Raw genomic sequence first — 22,322 nt, 5'->3', positions numbered from 1 at the left:
GGTGTTTTAGTAATCCAAACTGATTTAAGGCATTTCATCAGTCAGACAGACAATACACTGTTTCAAATGTCTCTCTGTGTGAGAAACAATGCATTCATTGGTGTTTGCTTCACTGATTTGACACGGCAACATTTCTTCAGAGGTTTACCTAAAAAGTCAGAAATCTGCAGTTGATCCAGAACGCTGTGTTCTCACTAAAGTCAGGAAAAAAGAGCACATCACCCCAGTTCTAAAGTCATTACACCGACTCCCTGTAGCTCAGAGAATAGACTTAAAAATCCCTCTGCTGCTTTTAAATCACCAAAGTATATTAAAGAGCTTTTGTCATTGTGTCAATCTTACAAACCATTCAGGTCTTCTGGTTCTGGTCTACTCTTCATCCCCAGAGTCGGAACCAATCATGGAGAAGCAGCTTTCAGCTTTTATTCTCCACTAATATGAAGAAAAAAAAAGAAAAAAAACTTGCAACAAACTGCAAAACTGCTGAAACACAGAGTTTCTTTAAATCAAGGCTTAAAACCCATCTGTTTAGAGATGTATTCAAATGATCAGTTCTGGTCTGGCTTAACCTTTTCAGTGTTTCTTCTTATCCTGCCACTTTACAGTTTATTCTGTTGTGTTTGTTACTTGTGCTATGTTTTTATCATGTGAAGCGCATTTTGTTTTCCCTTCATATTCGCATTCCTTCATTAATGACGCACATTTGTTTTCAGGGGGCTGCTGATTTTTGTTGTTTCTTGCACAAATAGTTGTGCAAATTTGTAGAAACCCGTAATTCTGTAGAGATTGCTTTTTTTCTTAGAGGACAATTTAAAGTTTTGTTTACTTGCAGGCAGCACGCTTTTAGAGACGCACGAAAGAATTAGAGCTGCACAAACCTTGAATTTAACTTAACAAAAGCACAAATCTAAAGCAATTATTGGAGCTGTAACTTGAAAACCTGGCATAAATTTGCATACTTTGAATTAATTATTAAAATTGATTTAATTCACAAGGCCAAGACAAACAACATCTTCCATCCCTGCATCAATTTAAACATTATATTGAGTTGTATGAGGATACTTTCACTGCCAGATGACAAAACAAATATAAAAAACAGAGTAAACCATATGCACTAAAAATTTATGCTTTGATGCTGACAACATAAGCGATGTCCATAGAGATCAGACGCCTTTACTATCTTCAATTTGTTGGCGCTTGTTTCTCAAAATTCAAAGAAAGAAAAAAAAATATTTTTTTCTACTTGTTGACTAGAAAAGTAAAAAAATAAAATAAAATAAAAACACCCAGCCTCTGGGGTTTGATGTGTAGTCATGTTGACAGCATGTCAGATTGCATCTCCACAGGTTGTGATGGATTTGTTCCTGCAGTCAGAGGCATCGAAGTGAAGCTGCAGCCCCACAACTTTCATTGACAAATGAGACGTGAAGATACGGCAGCAGGTGGGCAAAAACACATCCGAAGTTTGAAGCTTGTTCCGGACTGTTTTACACGTCTTACTAAACTGTACAAGCACGTCAGGTAGAGCCCTCTGACCCCAAACACCGTGTTATTTATTATAGAGCCACATATTGAGAAGACAGATGACCCGGCGGGTGACAGTGTCTCTGTCTGTTGGGCCGGGAACAATGGAGGTTTTGTGTAAATAGAGAACTTCATCTTGTAGCCAGTGTTCACACTTATTGATTAAAACGGACCATGAAAGACAATATCGCCGGGAGGGTCAGCAGCTGATTAACCCCCACATCTGCACATTAATCAACCGCTGACCTCTGCAGAGCTCAAGCGAAGATCGTCTGCCTTTCTCAGCCGGACTCCCCAGGCTCCCAGCGGGGGGGCAGCTGTAATGAGCACGGGGCTATAATGATGAGGGTCCCAGAAGGCCCTCGCTCCAAGCAGATATGCAACTTTCTACCAGCTGCTCATACAAGGAATTTTTTTTAAGGAAACTAATGACGATGGTGTCTCAATTGAGGGAGATGGAGGAAGTGGATGGATTGTTTTATCTGTTAAACCCCAGAAAAACAAGAGCAAGTTTCACAGAAAATATGGGCTTGATATAAGATTCAGCTGATTTTATGCAGCCCTGTTGCATTTAAAGATCTGTGAAGCTGATCGATTTAATAATACCACATATTAAAAATAAAAAATGACAATAATCCTTCTTACAAGATCTCCTGACTTTGTAAATACAGTTGTAAAAATAAAAACTGCCTTGCGGCTGCCTTGCAATCAGGGGGTTCTGGGTTTGAATCTCAGTCATGGAGATTCATGTATTGAGGTCAGAATCTCTGGCTTCCTCCCACATTTGAAAAACAAGCAGGTTAACATGAGGTTTATTGCATTTAGGAATGAGTGCATGCTTAATTTGACAAATGACCAAACTTTTTCTGAGACTTTGCAAGGATTAAATAGAGATGTATGACTTCAAGGTTGCCAAAAATGTATGAATAATCCCAAGTGTCTTCATTTGTTTTATTATAAATCTCTGGAAAAACATGGCAAATTTTATGGTCATTTGTGTCAAAACTCCTCATTTTTCATATCTTAAAGTCCAGTGAAACCAACTGCCTCCAAAGGTCACCTAATTATACATAAATAGAGGACCTTGAACAAATAAAGACAGTGCATGATGTGTTTTTCTTTGTACGTCACATTCAAAATGATCACTAAAGCAGAGCTGATATTTCTAAAATCACCTCTGCAGCTGCTGCTCTGCAGATCATGCTGCTGCTGCTCCTGTAAGCCATCTGATAAGAGGGTCTTTCTAATTCATATTGTAATTAATATGGCGCCTCACTTCCTGCATCCCAGAACCCTGAGGGAGAACACCATTCAACAGGAATTATCTTCAGCCAAAAAAAAGGTTTACGTTCTCCCAGCTGGCAGCTGCCTTTGAGGCTCTCTATAATAATCACTATCTGATCCTGTGTCACTTCCTGCCACTTCAAACCAAAAACAAACCAAACACAAAAACGCTTTAAGTATATGAACGCCAAATTTTAGTTGTTTTTTTTTGTTTGTTTTCAGATAAGTATGTGACTAATGTTTTCTAAATAAAGTGATAAAGAGTAGGAGAATGAAAAAATAAGAGTCTGCACAGTTGAAAATAAAAAATTTGTCTCATGTCTCATGGTTTTGGAATATTTTATTCCAGGAGGAAAAGACACTGAACTCAACTACATGGTTTTATTTAGTCAAATAACTAAATATCTAATCTCTGTTTACATCTGCTGCTTCATGACTCCTTTGGTTTCCTTTTATATAAAGAACAAACCAAAGTTTACAACCTGCCGTGGCAACAGAATAATAAGGAGCACATGGAAAAAGCAAATAACAGTGATTGAGCTTTGAGGGAGACATGAGGCTCATTAACCGCCACAAAGGAAGATCTTCACTGTAATGAAAAATACGCAATCATGCCATAATTGGATTTATGAACCGATTATAATTAAAGGGTATAAGGAGAGCCCTGTAACTAAAAGCTACTGGAAGTAAAGCAAGGATTTATGTTATAATCTGGCTCTTTAAGATACAACACCTATCACTGGAAAAGTTTGGATTAAAATTTGATTTCTAATACTATTAGGCAATAGATAATACAATAATGTAGTTTCTGAATCTGCTTCTCTCTTTTATTCAGGTTATGACAAACATTTCAATGGTTTTCAAACAAGTACTTAAAGTAAGTAGAATATTTCTTCACCTTTATCTCATATGCGCATATCTCTGGAAAATCATTTAGTATGTCTCTTTTTAAGGGCATTTAGTTGAGGTAAATTTGTGCAGAATATATTGTTGTTGCAGCCCTAAGCTGCTGTTGAGCACAAAATGCTTAAGCAGAGCTAGTAATTCAGCATCTCATGCTCACAAAATAAAACAATTACAAATGAGCAATCCTGATGGCACTTCAAGGATGAAAACTAAGTAAAAACTGATAATAGACAATTAATTTAAAACTGAGCTTAAAGCATAATAAATAATATCTTAAAGACTTCTTATGACGCCTCTTTATGGCCACGTTGCTATTGTTTCCAATAACATTGCTATAATACCACTAGCCTTTATTATCCATTATAGTTGGACACAATGAGGATATTTCTTTAACGTTTTGATAATTTACTCAAAATGAAAAGTTAGTGAAGAAAGCGCATCCTCTCTAATTTTAACCTTTGAAGTCAGCATTAAAATCCTAATCAATATTTCTGGAATTTGTGATTTACATTTGTAACTTTTGCGCCGTGCAGAGTTCAGGATGTCTGTGTGGCAAATAACGTGACAAGAATTTTTGGCAAAATGTGGTTTGAATTCTGTGTCAGATATCAACTAGCAAAATGTGAGCTCTGATGCTGAAACTGTATCAATCACTGGGAGCGAGGCAGCCTTAAACTCAGCTGCACTGCATTGCTTGAGGCTCAGCCTCTCTGATCACACTAGTCACCCGGTGGAGGACGGTGATGTGAGAGCAATCCAAAAGAGAGACAAGAAAAATAATTCACTCCAAAGATATCCAACTAATCATCTCTTCCCTTCTTCCTTAAACTGTGGAGACTCAAGTTGGCTTGCAAAGCAAAAAGACAGCGACTCACTAATTTTGCTTGTCCCTGACAGATTCTCTGCGTGTGAGACGAAAGGAGGTGACGTGAGGAGCAGAGGGAGACAGAGAGTGGCAGCGCTAGTACAAACTGACCAGAAGTGACAGACAAACTGTGACCAGAGGGAGGACACACAGCGTTGTGCACTCTCTTCAGCTTGGCTGTTAAATGAAGAACAAACACACACCAGTCATTTAGGTTGGCAGTGAGGTGGCTTCAGACGGCCTCTCCTCAACAGGAGCGGTCTGGGTGAAGCCTCCAGATCGGCAGGCATCCGCGGTGGTTAAGTGTTTCTAAGCGAGACGTTTCATTCCTCTGCACCCCGGCTACTGAGCTCATGTTAATATTCTGCATTTGTAGGTCATTATGCAGTATTTACTACTGATCCTGCACTGTGACCAAATCCTGAATGCAGCTGCTTCTGAATGCTTAAGCTTCTCTGTTCATATTTGGGTTGACTTAATCTATGAAATTTAAAACAATGAAATTAACAGCCTTCAATTAAGAGCAAATTAATTCACATGGCATTAGAAAAATAGAGCCACTGAGCCAAACCATCATAATGTCCAGCAAAGCTGTTGTAAGACTCCAAAAGAGGATGTTGCTTAGCAATGGGGAAAGATTTAGATTTTCTTGGCTGAGGACCAGAGAAAATTTATCAAACAAACCCAAAGCTTCTGTTTCTGACTTTAACTCTGCGCCTGAGGCCACAGCACAGCAGTGCTGCTCTTATACCAACACAAAACATGCAACGCTCATTAAAGAGCAATGTCAAGGAAATTTATTAGGATATATTGCAAATTGTTTTTTTCCTGAGATACAATATCGATAATATTGCGGTTTTGCACAGGAGACTAATTTGGGGTTTCAATTTAATTCTGAGGGCCTTTTGTTGCCCTTATAACAATAATCTTTATATTCTGAATGAAAGGATCACGTCTTTGAAAGCGTGATATATGTCAGCTTTCTAATCAGTGATTATTGTGCTGAAGTGCCTCTTATAAACTCATCAGTGTAAGCTACCAATCCAATACGTGCAGCAATCTTATCTGCTGTGAAATACGTTCAGTATTTGATCAAAGAAAAACATAAATAATGTATTTGTACCTTAAATCAATAGGTAGAGGGAATGTGTTTCTCTCTGTGTCTCCATATTTAATCAGCTGAACTGTTTAGCCTATATGAATGAAGCAAGATTCAATTTGTAGATATGCTGCTATACAAATGAGTAATTATTACTCCTGGCTTCGGCTGAGCTTTTTCTATTGTTTTTTATCCCTAGAGACACATATTTGAAAAATAACCAGCTGTGCAAGCTCTCATTTCAAGCCTTTAAATGACTGCTGGTTTTTAAGTCAGCTCTGTAAAGTACATGGGAAAAAAAAGATAACTACTTCTTGGATCTATTTTTTATTTTTATTTTTTACAAAGCACATGTGCATCCATAAAGAACAGCTTTCAAAAAGTCTCTTCTTATAAATTTGTGCATGTGTGCATTTATTTCACCTGGCTGTCAACACACACACTTTCTTCATGCTTTCTTTCAGCAGGTCCTGACAGGTGGTCCTGTGGGGCACATCTCAGCTGGCAGCAGGCTTCATCTTCCAATAAAACCAAGTCTGGGTCAGGGGTAAAAGTTTGAGGAGAGGGAGGACCCCAATATATCACAGTGGAGCATATTTAAATGGGAAAGCAGAGACTGCAGGAGGCCTTAATTATTTGTGCAATAATAATATGTTCTTTATTGATCCAAGATTTCATCAGCTCTGACTCATCAGCTTAAAGATGACAAGAAATATGCTTAAATTCATCAATCGTGTTTGACTTTAATGAGTTTCACTTTTTGAACTGAATTACTGAAATTAATTAACTTTTTATGACATACCTGTAGTAAATCAATGAATGTGTGTCATCCCTGAAGATATTTGTGTTGCATCTGCCTTTACTGACATGATCTCAAGGAAATCCATATAAATGTGATGCTGCTTTGCATAGCAGGTAAGACAAACGGTTAGTCGAATCCAAGATCTATTCACATAAGCAACTTTAGGCCTTGGATGTTTTTTTTTTTTTACTAATAACAGATGACTGTATCTGCTGAGTTTTTAATGAGACAGCTGGACTCACTGAGGTGACCCTTCTTGAGCACAAATGCTAAAAGGTTCACCGTTTTCAAAAGGTTGCCTCACATTCATGAGAGAACAAGAACATAATCACAAGAGAAACTCTGATTTAAAGCACAAAACTAACTTTCCTTATTGTCATTGGTGCTCATAAAACTTTTTTGTAATTCTCACTTTATTCCTACTGCTGCTTTCACATGCTGTCAAACCAACCACATCTTTAATTCTGTCATCACCACACTTGTCCTTCTACTTTTTTCTTTTTTTTCAGTTTTCTGTCATTTCCTTTCAGAATGACTTTGTCGCGTCCTCTTCTCCACCTCTTCCCGACGCCTGAGGGGCGTCATGACAAATCTGTCACTTCCTGACTGTTCATCCTCAACCAGCAAGCAGGCTCCCAACATACCCTATCCTTTCATTTCTTTGATCTTGCTGCACCACTACAGTCAGCAAAAAATGCCTTACGTGCATTGCTTGTGCATCAATGCATGTTATTTCTATGTTTTACTTGATCTTTCCATGTTGAGATGTAAGTCAGCGTTTGCATTGGAGTTCTGATTCTAAATCAGCACATATCCTTCTAATACAAGACACCAAACATCTTTATTTCTCCATAACACAGACAATAGAGTGCAGAGGCAGCATTTACACACTGTTTTCATACTTTGCATAATTTCCCTCCAACTGCACATGCTGTACTTATTTCTCCCTGACTGAAGCGGTTTCAGTTATTCACATGTTCAAATGGGATTTTTGGTTGTAACTTTTGCCAGATTCTTTCAAAGTGTAAAGAAGAAGAAACAGTAGATCGATTCAGTGTGCTTTTGTTCCACACTGGTGGAAGGAAAACAAAGAGATGCATTGTAATTGGAGGAAAGCAGAAGCTGCTTCTCCAGCAGGAATATGCCACCTTGCTGGTAAACGGCTGAGTCATGCACTAAGATAAGAAAGAAAACTCTATTTTTGTCAAACCACAATTAATGCCTCGGCTTTTCCAAGAAGCAACTCAAGACACAGACAAATAAAACATGACATCAACAGAAGTAGCAGCTCTGTTCAAAAGGAGAGCTTTGTTTTGTCTTCACTGAAGTTTTACACCTTTTCTCAAAAACACTATTGATTGCTTACAGAGTTTTCAAATATGAAAACAACAGCTCACCTGACCTTGATGGAAAAAAGCAAACCTATCATAAATACACAGAAATATAATCACTAATAAGTCTGCTTTTGCAAAAATAAAATAAATAATAAATACAGTTCTCATCAGAAGTTTGCTTCATACTCAATTTGTGCTTTCAATGATTATGAGTGCAGTGATTGCACAACAAACAAGGGCAATGATTTGTAGGAACAACAATTTAGCGGGCCATTTTGAGTCTATTGTGCATTTTAAAGGACATATCATTATTAAGATTGTTGCAGAATCTTAATGAAGAATTTTTAAAATAAGTGGGTCAAAATCTCCTTACTATGGGTTGTTTCTCCACCAAATAATGGGATGTATGGATTTGAGTTTGTATGTGTTATTTTGAAACTACATGGGAATACAATTATGTATAATCACAAGCTACAGTTTCATCCATAAGACAGAAAATAAAGAAGGGAAAAAGATTGTAATGTAAAAAGTATTTATAGATGACCAATAAAAGAAATCAACGGTAATTTATTTTTATTAAAACAACAGAAAAAAAATCATATTTGTTTAGCTTCACACGTGGGGATAGAGAACTGCAATATTAAATGGTGCCACAAGTCTGTTAAATCCAGGAGGAGAAGAAGAAGAAGAGCTGTGGCATCTAATGTCAGTGTTTGATTTCTTTTTGTTTTACTTGTTATGAGTTCACTGCAAGGTTCATGACAAAGTCAGTTCATTCATAAGTGCATGGTCCAGACACCAAAGGTCAAAAGTCTGCTCACAGTTTTTTTTCTTCTTTTTTTTCCTGCATACCCAGCAGCGACGCCGCGTGTGTTTTCAGCAGCCAATTTTAAGCTGTGAAAACGACGGCTGAAGTTGTGCTGCAGTATCAGCTCACTCAGCTGTGAAATATGGCTGACATGGCTGTGTGTAAACCATAATTACGCCTTGAATCCCTGACAAGTGACCACAGAGCACTAGTTGTTCATTCAACTGTGCAATATGAACTGGTGGACCCTGCCTGCAATGCCTCTATTTGCCCAAAACACAATCGCTGCGATGTCACACACAGTCCCCGGCATTTGCTGCAGAAAGAGATTGGCACCAAAGTGACAGAAGGGAGAAGAGCCTATTTGTGCTACTTAACAATGGCTGATAGAGGAGGACAAGCTTTATTGTGTGCCTTTAGATTGACTGCCTACAGTGGATTTCTCATCTGTTATTGTTGTGTTTTTACTATACAGCGTTTGAGTTTAATTTTGATCGAGAAGAGGATAAATTTGCCTCCTGACCTCTATGATGTGCTTGAAATAGTTTAGTTTAAAGCTGTTTTATGTAAGTGTTTGTTTAAAAGTAGTGGAAGAAAATCAATGAATATAGAAAATTTTCAAAATCAGGTCCATATACAGGCTGTTTTCAGCTATGCATTGTGATGATGACAGAAGCAGGATTAAACTCTTGTTTGTCTTGGATTTCTAACACATCTTGAATCTTGAATTTCAGGCTTCATTTCACAAAGGACACTTCAAAGTTTGAGCTGTCAAATCACTATTTCTCTGCAAGAGGAAAAAAATAACAGTGACTCGGATTCTTGAGGTTGACAGGCCCACAGTGCCTAATTATTGCTGATTGAATAATTGCTGTTTTCAGATGATGCTCTGAGAACCACTTCTCATTCTTTAATTAGTATTTTTTCCCCCAATTTGTAACAGTTTTCTTTGTGGCATTTCTTTGTTTTACTGAAGCTACAGCCTCCAACAAGACATCCCAACTATAATTTTTTTTTCAAACGTACTCAAAAACGAGTTTTTGTTTCTGGCAATTTTTTCGCTCGTAAGTGCTTAAAAATACAAATATAAATGTTCGAAAGAATCTTGCTGACGTCACATTTTATAAGCCTGCTTCTACACACCAGGAGTTCATTGTTGCAATCTTGTTTTTCTCCCTTGTATGTTTGGATCTTGCAGTCGTCGAGAAAGAACGTCCACAATTTACTGCTTCCAGTTGACACATCAGATCATGTGACGACTATAACACTGTCATACACCTCACTTCTCATCCAATGATCACTAAACATCAACAACAGCTCTCTGGTACGCTGCAGGGATGGACAAAGGATGAATGGATTAATGATGTGAGAGCATGGATCTCCCAAAGTCCAACACAGTGGTTTTCCTTTAGCTTACCTCACAATTTCGCTTTATGTCATGATCTCATTCTCTGGTCCGATTAATAGAAATGGACATGTTAGAGAGCTTTGGCTTGTAAAGTGCCTTGAGATGAGATTTATTGCGAATAGATTTATGCGTAGCCTTTATTGGTTGGCAGAAAAAAATAAAATAAAATTCAGAACAAAACATTAATAGTGCAGTTTGTTTGAAACAGCTCCAAAGAGCAGCAGTGACGGTTTCCCAATTACCACTAAAAATTCGTAACGAAATGCTTGTTTTAATTGCCGTAATTTTTCTTTCTGTATTGTGATTTAAGAATATCCAGAGCCGGACGGACAGTCTCCAACACGAGGCCTCGTTTTGTCAATGTTTTCTGAGGTTGGTTCTAAAAATGTGAACGTTGATTACATTCTGTGTCTAAGAAATTAAAAGTCATTAACGCCTTGAATTAACTGTCTATTCATGAAATCTGTCATAGATTTAAAGTGAGCTTGGAAGCACCAGCTAAATGTAACACCTAACACTTAATTAAAAGACTTCCTGTGCTCAATGAAATTCAAATAAAGCCTGGAGTGTCATAAATCTTGGCAACAGACAAGGCACCACTGGACAGATTTATTGGCTTTTTATCTTTGTGCTGAAACTCAGCAAAGCTCAGCTCACTGGGCTGACGAATAAACACATTATTATGTCAGAAGATTATCATATCTGCATGGAAACAATTGATTGTTCGCCTGTTTAATGCAAATGGATCAAAACAATACACTGTGAGCAAGTTAGGATTTTTGGCAATGCCAGATGGTGCTGGTTTGTGAGCGTACAAAAAGATTAGTACGTTAGAAAGACTGATATCTGCAAAAGCTTCTGTGATCTGCGTTTAAGGGGAGCGGGGGGAGATTTTGCAGCAGCAATACATTTATTTACATGTTGCAGAAAATAGAAACACAGCTGCAAACTAATTTTCACACATGTGCACCCCCCACAGTCATGTCATCCCTCACCTCTGCATACATGATTAGCACGGCTGTTAATAATCTGGATGTTCATTACGCTGAAGAAGACAAACAAATTGCCACAAACCACTGACTTTTGTTATTATACCATTGTTTCATATCAATTGTACAATTAAAGATTAAGCGCATGAATAAGATATAAATTAGACTAATTATATTGTAAAAAAGTTTTTTTAAAAATGAAATAGAATCACTTTATCAGTCCCTGTTTGCAACAGAAGCAGGAACAGAAGCTGCCAACAGGCCAATCTCACTCCTAATGAGAGGACTAATTTGTCCGTTAAGGTCTTTGTGAAAATACGGAGTTATTGGAGGGCAAAACTGGGCGGAAACATCCACCGTCTCCAAATTGTAATCATCAACTAGATAATTAGAACTAGTTAAACTCAGAATTTTCTAAGCTTTGATATTTGGTGCAGGTGTGCTTGTTATAAATCTGTCCACTGGTGGAATCGGAGTCAGCAAGCCACATCCATCTCTCTGCCTCCCTCTTTCCTCTGCAACAGGCAGTAATATTTATGGACTGTCTGCAGGGTCACATGGTCTCACAGAGAGCACCCATAAAACCTATCGCCAGTGTCCTGCTGGCCCTACAGTAGTTATGTGATTGTAATGGAAAGTCTACGGCTTTTATGTGGATGCTGGGTTAGAGATTTGTGCATGTTGCTGGCGTATTTGTAGATGCGGATAAACTTGGTTTGCATTCTAGTTTAAAAGAGGCACCTCAGATTGGAAGTTGTGTGTCTTATGAGCAGCCAACAAATCTTCCCTAGCAGACATTTGCAACAGGAAGCTTAGAAATATACACGCAGCTGGGCACAACATTGTGGAACAAAAGCCAAACATTTCTACAACGCCGAAGATTTTCAACTACAGTCTACTTCAGTAAAAAGTTACATTTGGTTAGTAGATGTGGCCTTTAGAAATCAGTCTCAAATTGGGCTTTAAGACTATAAAGCCCTTTTTTTTTTTAACAAAACGACACTATGTGCCTGGAAAATATCCAATGTTGTGCCTCAAGGCCTTGAAGTCACATTTCTTGAAATATAAAGATGCATCACAATAAAAGAATGTCTTTAGCAATATTTACCACAGACAGATATGACGTGAAGCATTGTAGCTTTCTACTAAATGTCATTATGTGCAAGTAATTTAATTTCTTATAAGAAACAAACAGGAGCATCATAATTTCAATTGGATGATCCATAAATCTGACCCTCCACATCAGAATTTCCTCTGACCCTGGAAAGAGAAATGACTGGAAAGACATTAGTTGGTTTCTAGTTTCAACATCTTTCCACTGTTTTGTTTCTCTAGCAAAGTTTATTTCCCAGCTTCAAACTTATACATATGTCTCAAAAAATAAATAAGGTTCAGTGTCTAAGCTTGATATCTATTTATGCAATTTTTCACCTTTTTAAAAGATTAACTGATGAGATAATAGCAAGATGTTACTCAATAACAAAAATAATCATCAGTAACTCTGGTTTCAGGAAAAAGAAATGCAAATGTTTAACTCTAGCAAGTGCAACGTGACTAAGGGGAATCACATCTCCAAAGGTTAAAATAAGTCTATGAATTCAAAGGCTCTCTTGTTCCCTGAAATCAAAGACATAAGGGACATTATGTTAAAATATTCCCCCATGGTGCAACACAAGATTTTGAGGGGGCATCTTCATTCTTAGTTCTTACCAGTTCATCTCTTGCGAACGCATTAGATGAACTTACATCATTTAAGCCTAACTGGTCATTGTACAAAACAATTTTGTTATGTTTTTATAAGCATTTCATATCATACATAACACATAACATTAATACTATCTGCAATAGTGTATAAAGCATAAAATATGACATATGTAAGTTTCCTTGCAAGCTTTCAAGGTGATTTGCATTGAGGCCAAAAACAACAATCCCCCCAAAATATGCAATAGATTATCTAAGTCTTTTTCTCTCTATGGGGCAGAAAGAAATGAGACATAAATCGTATGTGTGAAGCTAAGTGGTTTAATGACTGTCATCTAATGCAGGGACATGGCAACTTGCACATAAGAGCTGTTACTGACAGCTGACACATCATTACTGCTTCTGGCTTTGTGAATGACATGTTCAGAAGAAGCACATAATGCTAATGTAAGGCTGTTTTTCAACATGAATCCATTATAAAGGACTTTATTTACACAATACATATTCACATTTATCTTTTAGATGGACAGAAACAAGTAGGTGTTATTTTAAGATGCCTCATTGTTCTATTAAAATCCTCTGTATCCATGTGTCTAGGTTGACTTGAAGACTCAAGCTGGTCCCTGACCAACCCTCAATCAAAGGTGATGTGAAATATTTGACAAAGATCACTGAATGATGTCCCATAAAGACTTTGTCTTCCCAGCAACAACAGCATGCTGGACGTCCTCCTTGACTGCAGCCGACAGACTGACTGTAACCAGCATGATCACTGTCATGTATTCACAGAAGAGCTGTTAAATGGCACAGGGAACGTGGGCACAGGACAAGGTGGCAGGCTCTAATCTTGAAATATCAAATGTGAATGACTGTTTTTAGAGTCTTTAGTCTGAACAGACCTTCGCTGAACCGGCATCACAGCGAAGGTAATATTCATCACCTAAACCCAGAAACATGCTCCATTTCCTGCCTGTCAATCCAAAGGTTAATGGAAACATCAGAGAGTCACATCACATCGCCACCAAAGTGGAAATGAAAGGTTTCTGTTGTAGCAAGAGCAGCACTTTTTTCTTTTTTACTTTAAGAGGTGGAAGTCAAAGATTTTCTTTACAGTCACTAAAGAATCCTCGGAGAGCCAACGGTGTTAAAAGAGCAGAGAAATATGCTTAACCTTAAAAACTCTTGGGAATGAACAATAGCAGCTCATTTCTACAAAAAACAAAGAATGAGACCAGCACTGTAAAAATATTTTTGCCTGCATGATTTATCAATCTCAGATGAAACAATGCATGGTGGGAGAAATATTGAGGTTACTCTTTGTAGCAATGCAGATTGCAGTACTATGGAAACAGGTCACTTAACACATCTTTATTGACAATCAGGGATCTGTAAAAACACATACGTATCATATTTTAAACTCCATGGAGTACATTAACAACAGTAATACCAATGCGAATACACATTTCACTTTGTATCATTACAGGGCATGTCCTTTTTTCTTGTGTCCTCTCGTCTTTTTACGAGTGAAACGGTGATTGAAGTCCACAGGTGCTTGTCAAAGAAGAGCAAACATCAGCATGCTCAGATGTTCTCTGACAAGGCACAAGAGGAAAATCCATCAAAGTCAGAAGAACCCGCCTCTGTGAATCACAGACATCTGGGTCAGATTTCATGCTGCACCAAAATTTGCTGAGATATCTCAGTCGGGACCAAATTGATGGACTGAAATGCTTGTGAAAAAATATATATATATTGAAGTTGGACTATTTTTAACAACAGCAAGACAGCAGAAGCCAAAACAACAGCCAACATATTTGTTTATTCATTCCTTTGTGCTTTTTGGGAGAAAAATGGTTTGAATGGAACAGGAAATATTGTCCTTTTTAGAAGGAACTTTTAGTGCAGAAACAGTTCATAAAACAGGAAAGCACTCAGAGCTTACATACTCCTCCATTACCATCCAGCCAAAGGAGAGGACAACCAATACCTGCATGAAAACACAGAGTAGAGGCACATGCTGTTATCTCCCGACACCTCACAAGCGCAGTGACCGTTTCACCTCTCCACTGCTGTGCCTCTCCATTATTTAAATCCCTCTCTGTTACACTTCAGCCCACTGACGACACTACGGTGCAAACAATAGCTTGTTTTTATGAATGAACCAAACCACCTTTAAGGAACGCATGTAAATACAGTTTACCCTGGAATCATTGTTTTGGGTTTGTTGTGATAGTTCAGAAAAAAAAAAAGCTTTCTAGTTTGCTGTGAAAACGGAGTACTACAAAATGCAAATGTCTGATAGCAAGGACAACATCCAGGAACCTGGGATAAACCACATTTTTACTTAGAAGCATGAAACAATGCTTCTATTTTTTCATTATGAAAGAAGCAGTGAGATAACAGAAATATGATAATAAAATATATTTTCAGCACTGCTTTAAAGTACGTCAGGACTAAATTAAAATAAAAGTTAAAACAGCTGAAATCAAATCTCCACTGTGTTTTTTCAACTGATTTGACACGTAGTGCCAGAACTGCAGCACAGCTAGGTGCTTCAGAAAGTTAGAAAAGCAAACATTCAAAACTTGCCGATTGCAAGTAGTTTAAAAGTACTAATAGAAACATATTATTTTAACATTATGGCCAATTGTAACCTTAATAATTGTTTCATATTCCATTTTACTCTTTTATTAGCCTCTGGACAGAGGCAAAAAAGAGCAACGGATGAAACTCATTCCACCTTTTATTTCTCTTCAAATGAACTACCACAAGTGATGTCACCAAGTGAGTCGGTTCATTTTCTTCTTCTCTACTTCCAACGCTCGCTAAAGAAAATGCTGCTGGCAGCCTCACACATCTGCGAACACCAGGATTTGCAAAGGAACATGTTCGCAGTTAATTGCTGTTTTCTTCCAGTTCCAGTCTGAATTTGCAAGCGACAGAAACAAGCTCCTCCTGTTTAACGCAGACATTTACAGCTTGGTACCAGCAGAAGAGATGGCCATGAACTCGATTCTTTCTCTCAATTCATATTGTTCCATAGATTTGTGTCCCTTTTAACAAATTAGATCCCAAAAGACCAAATTAGGACTTGCGTATTGATTCCAAAATTCATTTGAGCTTAGTGAAATGGCTGCAGGCACATGTGAAAGCTGTATTGATCACACTTAATCCTCGGCTATAAACAAGCATTCAGAAACACAACATGTTGTGCAGCGCTTATTCCTGACAAGAAGATTATATATATTAAAGTACAAGGTAAGTCGATGTTTCTGTTCAATTTAGTTCCACCGAAATATGGAAATAACTTTATATGAAACATAGAAAGAGGCATTTAAAGAATGAATTGCCTGTATTAAGCAGAGAGTTTTAAAACATGAATTTCACATGGCACAACCATCTTATTTATTTCCCAAATAAATAAGAACCTCTGATGCACATAATCCATCACTGTCAGAAAAAGCCAAAAGAGTGCAGGGTGTTTTTTTTCCATCTGACCATCCGAGTGATATGTTGAAACTCCTCCTTGACAATAATAGCACGCACACTGATGAGTCCTTTAGACAACTGTTTTCTCTACCGACATCTCCGCAGACCTAAACATTTTAGAGAACGCTGATTTTTTCGTCCAACACATTTTGTCTCTTCATCAGGAGTTCACCTCTAACAGCTGTGGCACACAAACCACCGGCACCCATATGCCCCGTTTCTCATTTTGTATTTCTATCTTCTGTCCTTTGTTTGGCATTTATTTCAAATAAACATAAAGAGCTGAAAGTGGAGATAGATTAAATTAATAACTGTTTAGTTTAATGCTACTAATAATAATCCCATCTGTTTCTTCAGCTTGGGTTAGCTCAGCTCAGTCTGAGTCTCGGGGGATGGATTCAGACACGGCTTCAGTCTCGTAATCACATTTTAGTTGCCAGGTAACAACTGATGAATCCAGAAAGACGTGGATGGCATGAGCCAAGAAACAGTGCAGCTCCTAATTCTCACATGTGCTTCGATACTTTTTTAGGTTTTAACACGTTTTTTACGTTTACTTTAAAGATGAATTAGACATCGCTGTCTCTGTTAGCAAGATGTTTGTGTACCCGGAATAAAAACAATGAAGCAGCAATGACTTGAATGCAGAGCCAAGCAACCTTGAGTCCATAAAGTTCATATTCTCAGATGTAGTAAGTACATTTTCTTATCCAAATGAGATCAAAGTGTAATTTGAGATGATATTTTATTCATTTAAAGAAGGAAATTAAGCGAACAAGTAAACAACATAATCGTATTAATGAATCTGTGTGACTCTAAATCCCAGGCAGGAGGAATAAAAAGCCTCGAGGGAAGACCCTGACTCAGACACATGTATTTGCGGTACTCACTATCCTGGATAAATCTCTTTTTTTCCCCCAGCACACACTGTAGTAAATTGCTAAACTCTTATTTATGTCACTCCTCCTCACCTTTGCTTGTTTACTGATCAAACAGAGGCAACTCAGCTCCATATCGGTGTGCAATAAAGTATCATGCACATGATACAAGATTAAAAGAGCGATGACAAAGCTGCGTCACGGGCCTCTTGAGAAAAGATCCAAAATATTGAACTCAAGGTCCTTCGAGGGCTGGAAATTTAACTCATAAAACTTAAACAATCAATAATCACATTACACAACTGTCATTAGGAAGTTAAGTAAGTTCAGATGTGTGGGAAAAGGATTGATAAACTTCACTTAACCAATCAACTATTGTGGTTGATCACATTTTGGTTGCCTGATGAAGTTAGTTACCTGATTAACTAACTTCACAAGACTTAATCATTCACACACAACCAGAACCATCTATTTACACACAGTACAAAAACATATTCTTCGCATTAAACTACACGTTTTCCTGTTTCAGGTCAGTTAGGATTGTCAAAATTAATCGTGTTTGCTCAATGCCAGAAAAATGTCTTCTCTGGTAAATGTATTTGGGGAATCCAAGATGATGACGTCTTGGCTTTGTAAGGTTTTGTTAAGGTAGTTTGAGTGAAATGGAGGCATATATACAGTGAAAAACCCTCCTGGTGGAAGACGATGGGAACCTGACCAGGTTACAATAGTTCTGTAACTATGACCAAACTTTCTGCAAACTACTGCATGAGTAAAAGGGGAAGAACACCCAACACTTTTCAGGTTAAAAATAAACTTCTATATAATCCAAAGAAAATGCACAAAACCATTTGACTTTGAAAGGTAAAGCAAAATCTCTAACAACATTCTGCCACATAACGTCCAGGCCCTTAGCTCATAAAGTAAAGTTTAAGTTACAGAAAAAAGAAAATGATATTTGTAATCCTAACAAATACAAAACAGGAATCATGTTCTCTGATGCAATATCTGTCAGACAGTGAGAAATAAAGGTTGTCTCTTATACAATGCATGTAAATAACTTCTTCATTTAACTGTCTCATCCTGGACACTTCAAAATATGCTTGTTGGACATCTTAGCTTAGCTGAAATTATATTTTATCCTACATGTACGCTGTTCTAAAGTTTTGAAACGCACAAATGTTTTTATGACCCTCAGTCGGATGTTGATCAATAACCACTATAATGAAAGTTTTTCTAACAACGAATCATATGCTGTGAGTATTGACTTGGCATTGAAACAATGAAACCATTGTAGACGTATGCAAAAAAATATATATAATTATGCTTTTCAACCTTTAATTACTACACTCATGCAATCAAAAGATCATTGTCTCATAATAAATGGCTTCAAATGTATATTGTTGTGATTACATGATCATTGTCTGGACCATTTATGAGAGCCCCAGCTTGCAGAAGTCAGCTTAGAAAAACAAATGTTTATCACGCGTGCTTAAGCAGTCTGGAGGATCACCAGTTTAAGCAAATCACGATGCAGAGCACGGCCACCCACAGTTGGCAGGTGGGTTGGTGCAACATTGCCAGCTTTTAAAATTGTCCAGCCGGTATATTAGTCACCTGCCAGTCATCACTGGGTTCAGGCCAGAAGCTTGCCTGACAGGACCGAACATGAGGCTTCAGGGTGACAGTTGTGAACACAAGAAGGAATATTAAGACCCCTTTAAAAGCAGCAATTAAGCCTGAGATCATTGATATGAAGAATAAGAGAAGATTTCTCAACATTTTTAATAGTGTGAACATTGTTTGTACACACACTTTAATGGTGGGACACGGCTTTTGATCTCTAGGAGCTGAAATGATTTTGATGTCTTCATTTGGTTTGAGGTTGCAGGAAGGTGGTGTGAGATGGGGGAAGGGAATAAACACACACACACACACACACACACACACACACACACCACACACACACACACACACACACACACGCACACACGCATGCACGCATACAGGAAGAAAAACGATGCAGAAAAAGCAGCAGGGATGCAAGGTGATAAAACTTAAGGGAGTAAGACAAGCTGTTTCCTGCATGATGGGGGAGGGGTGTAAGATCGTGTGTTACACTGGAGGAATATTAGATTATTTGTGGTACTAAAGGAGCATGAAACAGGATTGGATTGGGGTTTGTAGAGTGTGGGCTACTCAAGTCATGATCTCAGCTTAAAAAAAGAAACAGAGAAATCAAAGCTGAATCTTTTTGTGAGCAAAAGAAGACTTATTTATGATACAGTTTACTACATGTGAATGTAGAACAGGTCTGAACAGGTCATTAATTATGCATTTGTTTCCAAGAGTCTTCTACATAGTGCGAAACAAATGCAGACTATTAATCGACAACATCAAAATAATCATCAGTTGCAGAAAACCTCCAAATACACTGATTAAAATATCAAACATCTCTTCTCTTCATTTTTTTTTGGTGTAAAGTTGCTTTTTGTTGCATCTTCCAGACGCAGCAGCCTCCGCCTTGCAGTTGATTTGAAGCAGATACTTTTATTGGATTTAAGTCTGTTTTATGTGTTCCACAGCAGTTCTAGTGAGGACAGTTCTAAGCCGGCCCAGTTACTGAATATTTTACTTTCAAGAAGTCAAAACTTTCTGCCTATCTTTCAAAACTGTCAGTCAAAATGTTTCCCTTTTCTTCTTGAAGCATTTCAAAGTCTTTCTGTGCTCCAGTCCTCAAAGCTGAAGTAATTTAGAGAGCCTTTGTTAAGCCATTGAGCGCTGACCTTTGAGTTATGAATTGAAATTTAGTTTTGAAGCATTTTACCAACCTGCCATTTTATAATAAGCTGACAGAGATTTGTGGACGTGAAACTATGAAAACTTCTTTCACAATTGATCATAGGACCCAACCTTCATTTACCCCCAAGTTAAAGCTCTGGTCTAAGTCATAAATCAACCATCAACAAGGCTGAGAAGACACATGCAGCCACAGCACCAGATTTATTTGAGTGTCAACAAAATGTCAGCTGGTGTTTTCCACCAAGAAGAAAAAGTTTCATCTGTTTCCCAGCCTTTGGTAAACTCAGAATCAGCAATATGGGCTCCCACTAGCCAAACCTCACACTTATTTCAGCATTCTGCTTCTTTTGACTTTTTCTGTCAATTCAATCTCGTCTATGCTGTGGTGCTTTGTCGGCCAGCGCCAGGAACACCAAGTCCCCACCATCCAATGTGAAATTTCACTCCAATTTCACATTGGAGTGAAATAAAAGACTTCATTTCACTCCAATGTTGTTGGTTTGTTCGTAGCTGTGAGATTAGCAGCTGAGTGTGGGCGTTCAGAGGACACTCACCACAAGAGAGAGCGGCCTCTTCCATGACACCACTCCGATGAGTCCAGAGAGCAAAACCTGAGAGAGAAAAAACAAAACAGACGCTGTCAGTAAACGTCGCTGACACGAGTGGGAAAATGCAACAAATTGTTTATCAGTTCCTCTTTCTTGGCCATTATTTTTGCAGGGGCTTGAATATTTTTGAGCCATAAGTTAACTTTGTTGGAGAACAACAACTGATTTGTTTGTTTGTAGAGACCATTTATAGGTTTGTTGAATCTGTCTTTCTGAAAACCTGTTTGTTCATCTGTTATTATTTCTGTATAGATATTTTGTCATCAGCGATGTTCAACAGAGCTACTGCAGGGAATGCAACGCAAAAGCATAAACAGTCACAAAGTTGTGTTGATGCCACAACTTGTCCTGTTGTGACTCACCAATCAATGACTGACATTAAACTGTTCATTTGGTAGTCTGATAAAAGAACTTCCTGAACAAAAATTATGTGAATAGGTAAGCCAAATCTCTTATGACACATAAGGGACAAATTCTGATGCTGATAAAAACCTGCAATAAAATGTAACAGCATGTACTTCCTTATATGAGGCGACGTAACAAAACAGGCTTTTAGCTTTCCTCTTCAGCCTCCTGAAGAGGAAAGCAAGGAGGAAAACCCTGGAGAAAAGCTACAGCCAAGCAGTCTAGCTATAATGTGTAACTCTATGACACTCTATGCATCTATATTAAGAATACCAGTGCATAAACGATACAGACCGGTTAAACAAAAAGTCAACTACACTTTATTGATTATTGATTCAGGCTCTGTACAAATTCAACATTTTCTCAAACCTAACATAGCACTGCAGACAAGTTTGACGTGTTAAATCATGTACTAAATCATTTAATTCTGTTCATGTCTATCTTATTTTTAACCAATCTTTTATGTGAAATATATGATTTTCTTTGCAGGATCACTGATTGTTTTTCTTTCAGTTTCCCTGTGCTGCTTACCAACTAATAATGCAGAAGATGTGATGCCTCTGAAGAATAATAAATGTAGCCTGTAGCTTCTTACGAGTGATTTACCACCCACACATCCCAGTACAGTGCCATTTCATTAGGCTGCTTCCGGTAATTGAAATGGGCTGGAAAGGCTGTTAGCACTCAATAGTTTGTTGAACCACGTCTTTAAGATGTCCTGGTTTTAATTTAAATGTGCTTTTATTTGCTGACAGGGGTGACGTAGTGCAAATGAAGCCGCGGAGTTCTCTGAGCGGAGCCCAAGTCGGTGAGGAAGAGGAGGATTTAATCCATCTATTTTTAGAAACGTTCAATGACATCGAGATGAGACGGAGTTAGATCCAATATAGATCAACAACGCAGGAAAAAATGCCAGACTATCGCAATTATTATTGATAAAATATTCTAAAACATCATTGCAATTGAAAATATTATCTGCATATTAAGAGTAGTTGTCTATTTATCTAAGAAAGGACTGATAGGTTGAATAAAAGTTTCCTAAATTACTTAATTTCACTGCTTGGGGAAATATTTTCAATTTTACTGAATTGGTTGTTTTCCTTGCAAGAGCTGTGTGAATAGATAATTGTTTTATAAGCCATGTAGGACAATGTATACAAAAAACCTAAACCTAAACCCTAAGCCAAAATACTAAAATAAATACGAGGCATTTTATGGCATTCAGTTGTGTTTGCTAGCTTGTAGCGTCTTCTAATGGTTCGGGTTATTTTCTAACGGAGAAATCTCCAAGAAAACCAAAATCTGTCACCACAAACCACAAAGGAACATTCATCCTGCTTATTAGTTAGATGTGTTTTTAGGTGGGAGAACAAAATGTCAAAACAGAAAGCAGATGCTTTTGTTCTGGGTTCTATAGGGT

General features: G+C 37.8%; 1 protein-coding gene across 1 annotated transcript in view; it reads right to left on the bottom strand.

Annotated features, from left to right (window-relative positions):
• Nucleotides 1-22,322, bottom strand: part of fam189a1 (family with sequence similarity 189 member A1) — an 81,990-nt gene that overhangs the window by 26,361 nt on the left and 33,307 nt on the right. The window contains exon 2 of the mRNA XM_055045162.1: nucleotides 20,444-20,500. Coding sequence (XP_054901137.1) covers nucleotides 20,444-20,500 — 57 coding nt within the window. The remainder of the gene's footprint in view (nucleotides 1-20,443; nucleotides 20,501-22,322) is intronic.

This window comes from Poeciliopsis prolifica, unplaced genomic scaffold (genome assembly GCF_027474105.1).
Source record: "Poeciliopsis prolifica strain line A6 unplaced genomic scaffold, Auburn_PproV2 SCAFFOLD021, whole genome shotgun sequence".
Taxonomy (NCBI): domain Eukaryota; kingdom Metazoa; phylum Chordata; class Actinopteri; order Cyprinodontiformes; family Poeciliidae; genus Poeciliopsis; species Poeciliopsis prolifica.
This window is presented reverse-complemented; position numbering and strand designations above follow the sequence as displayed.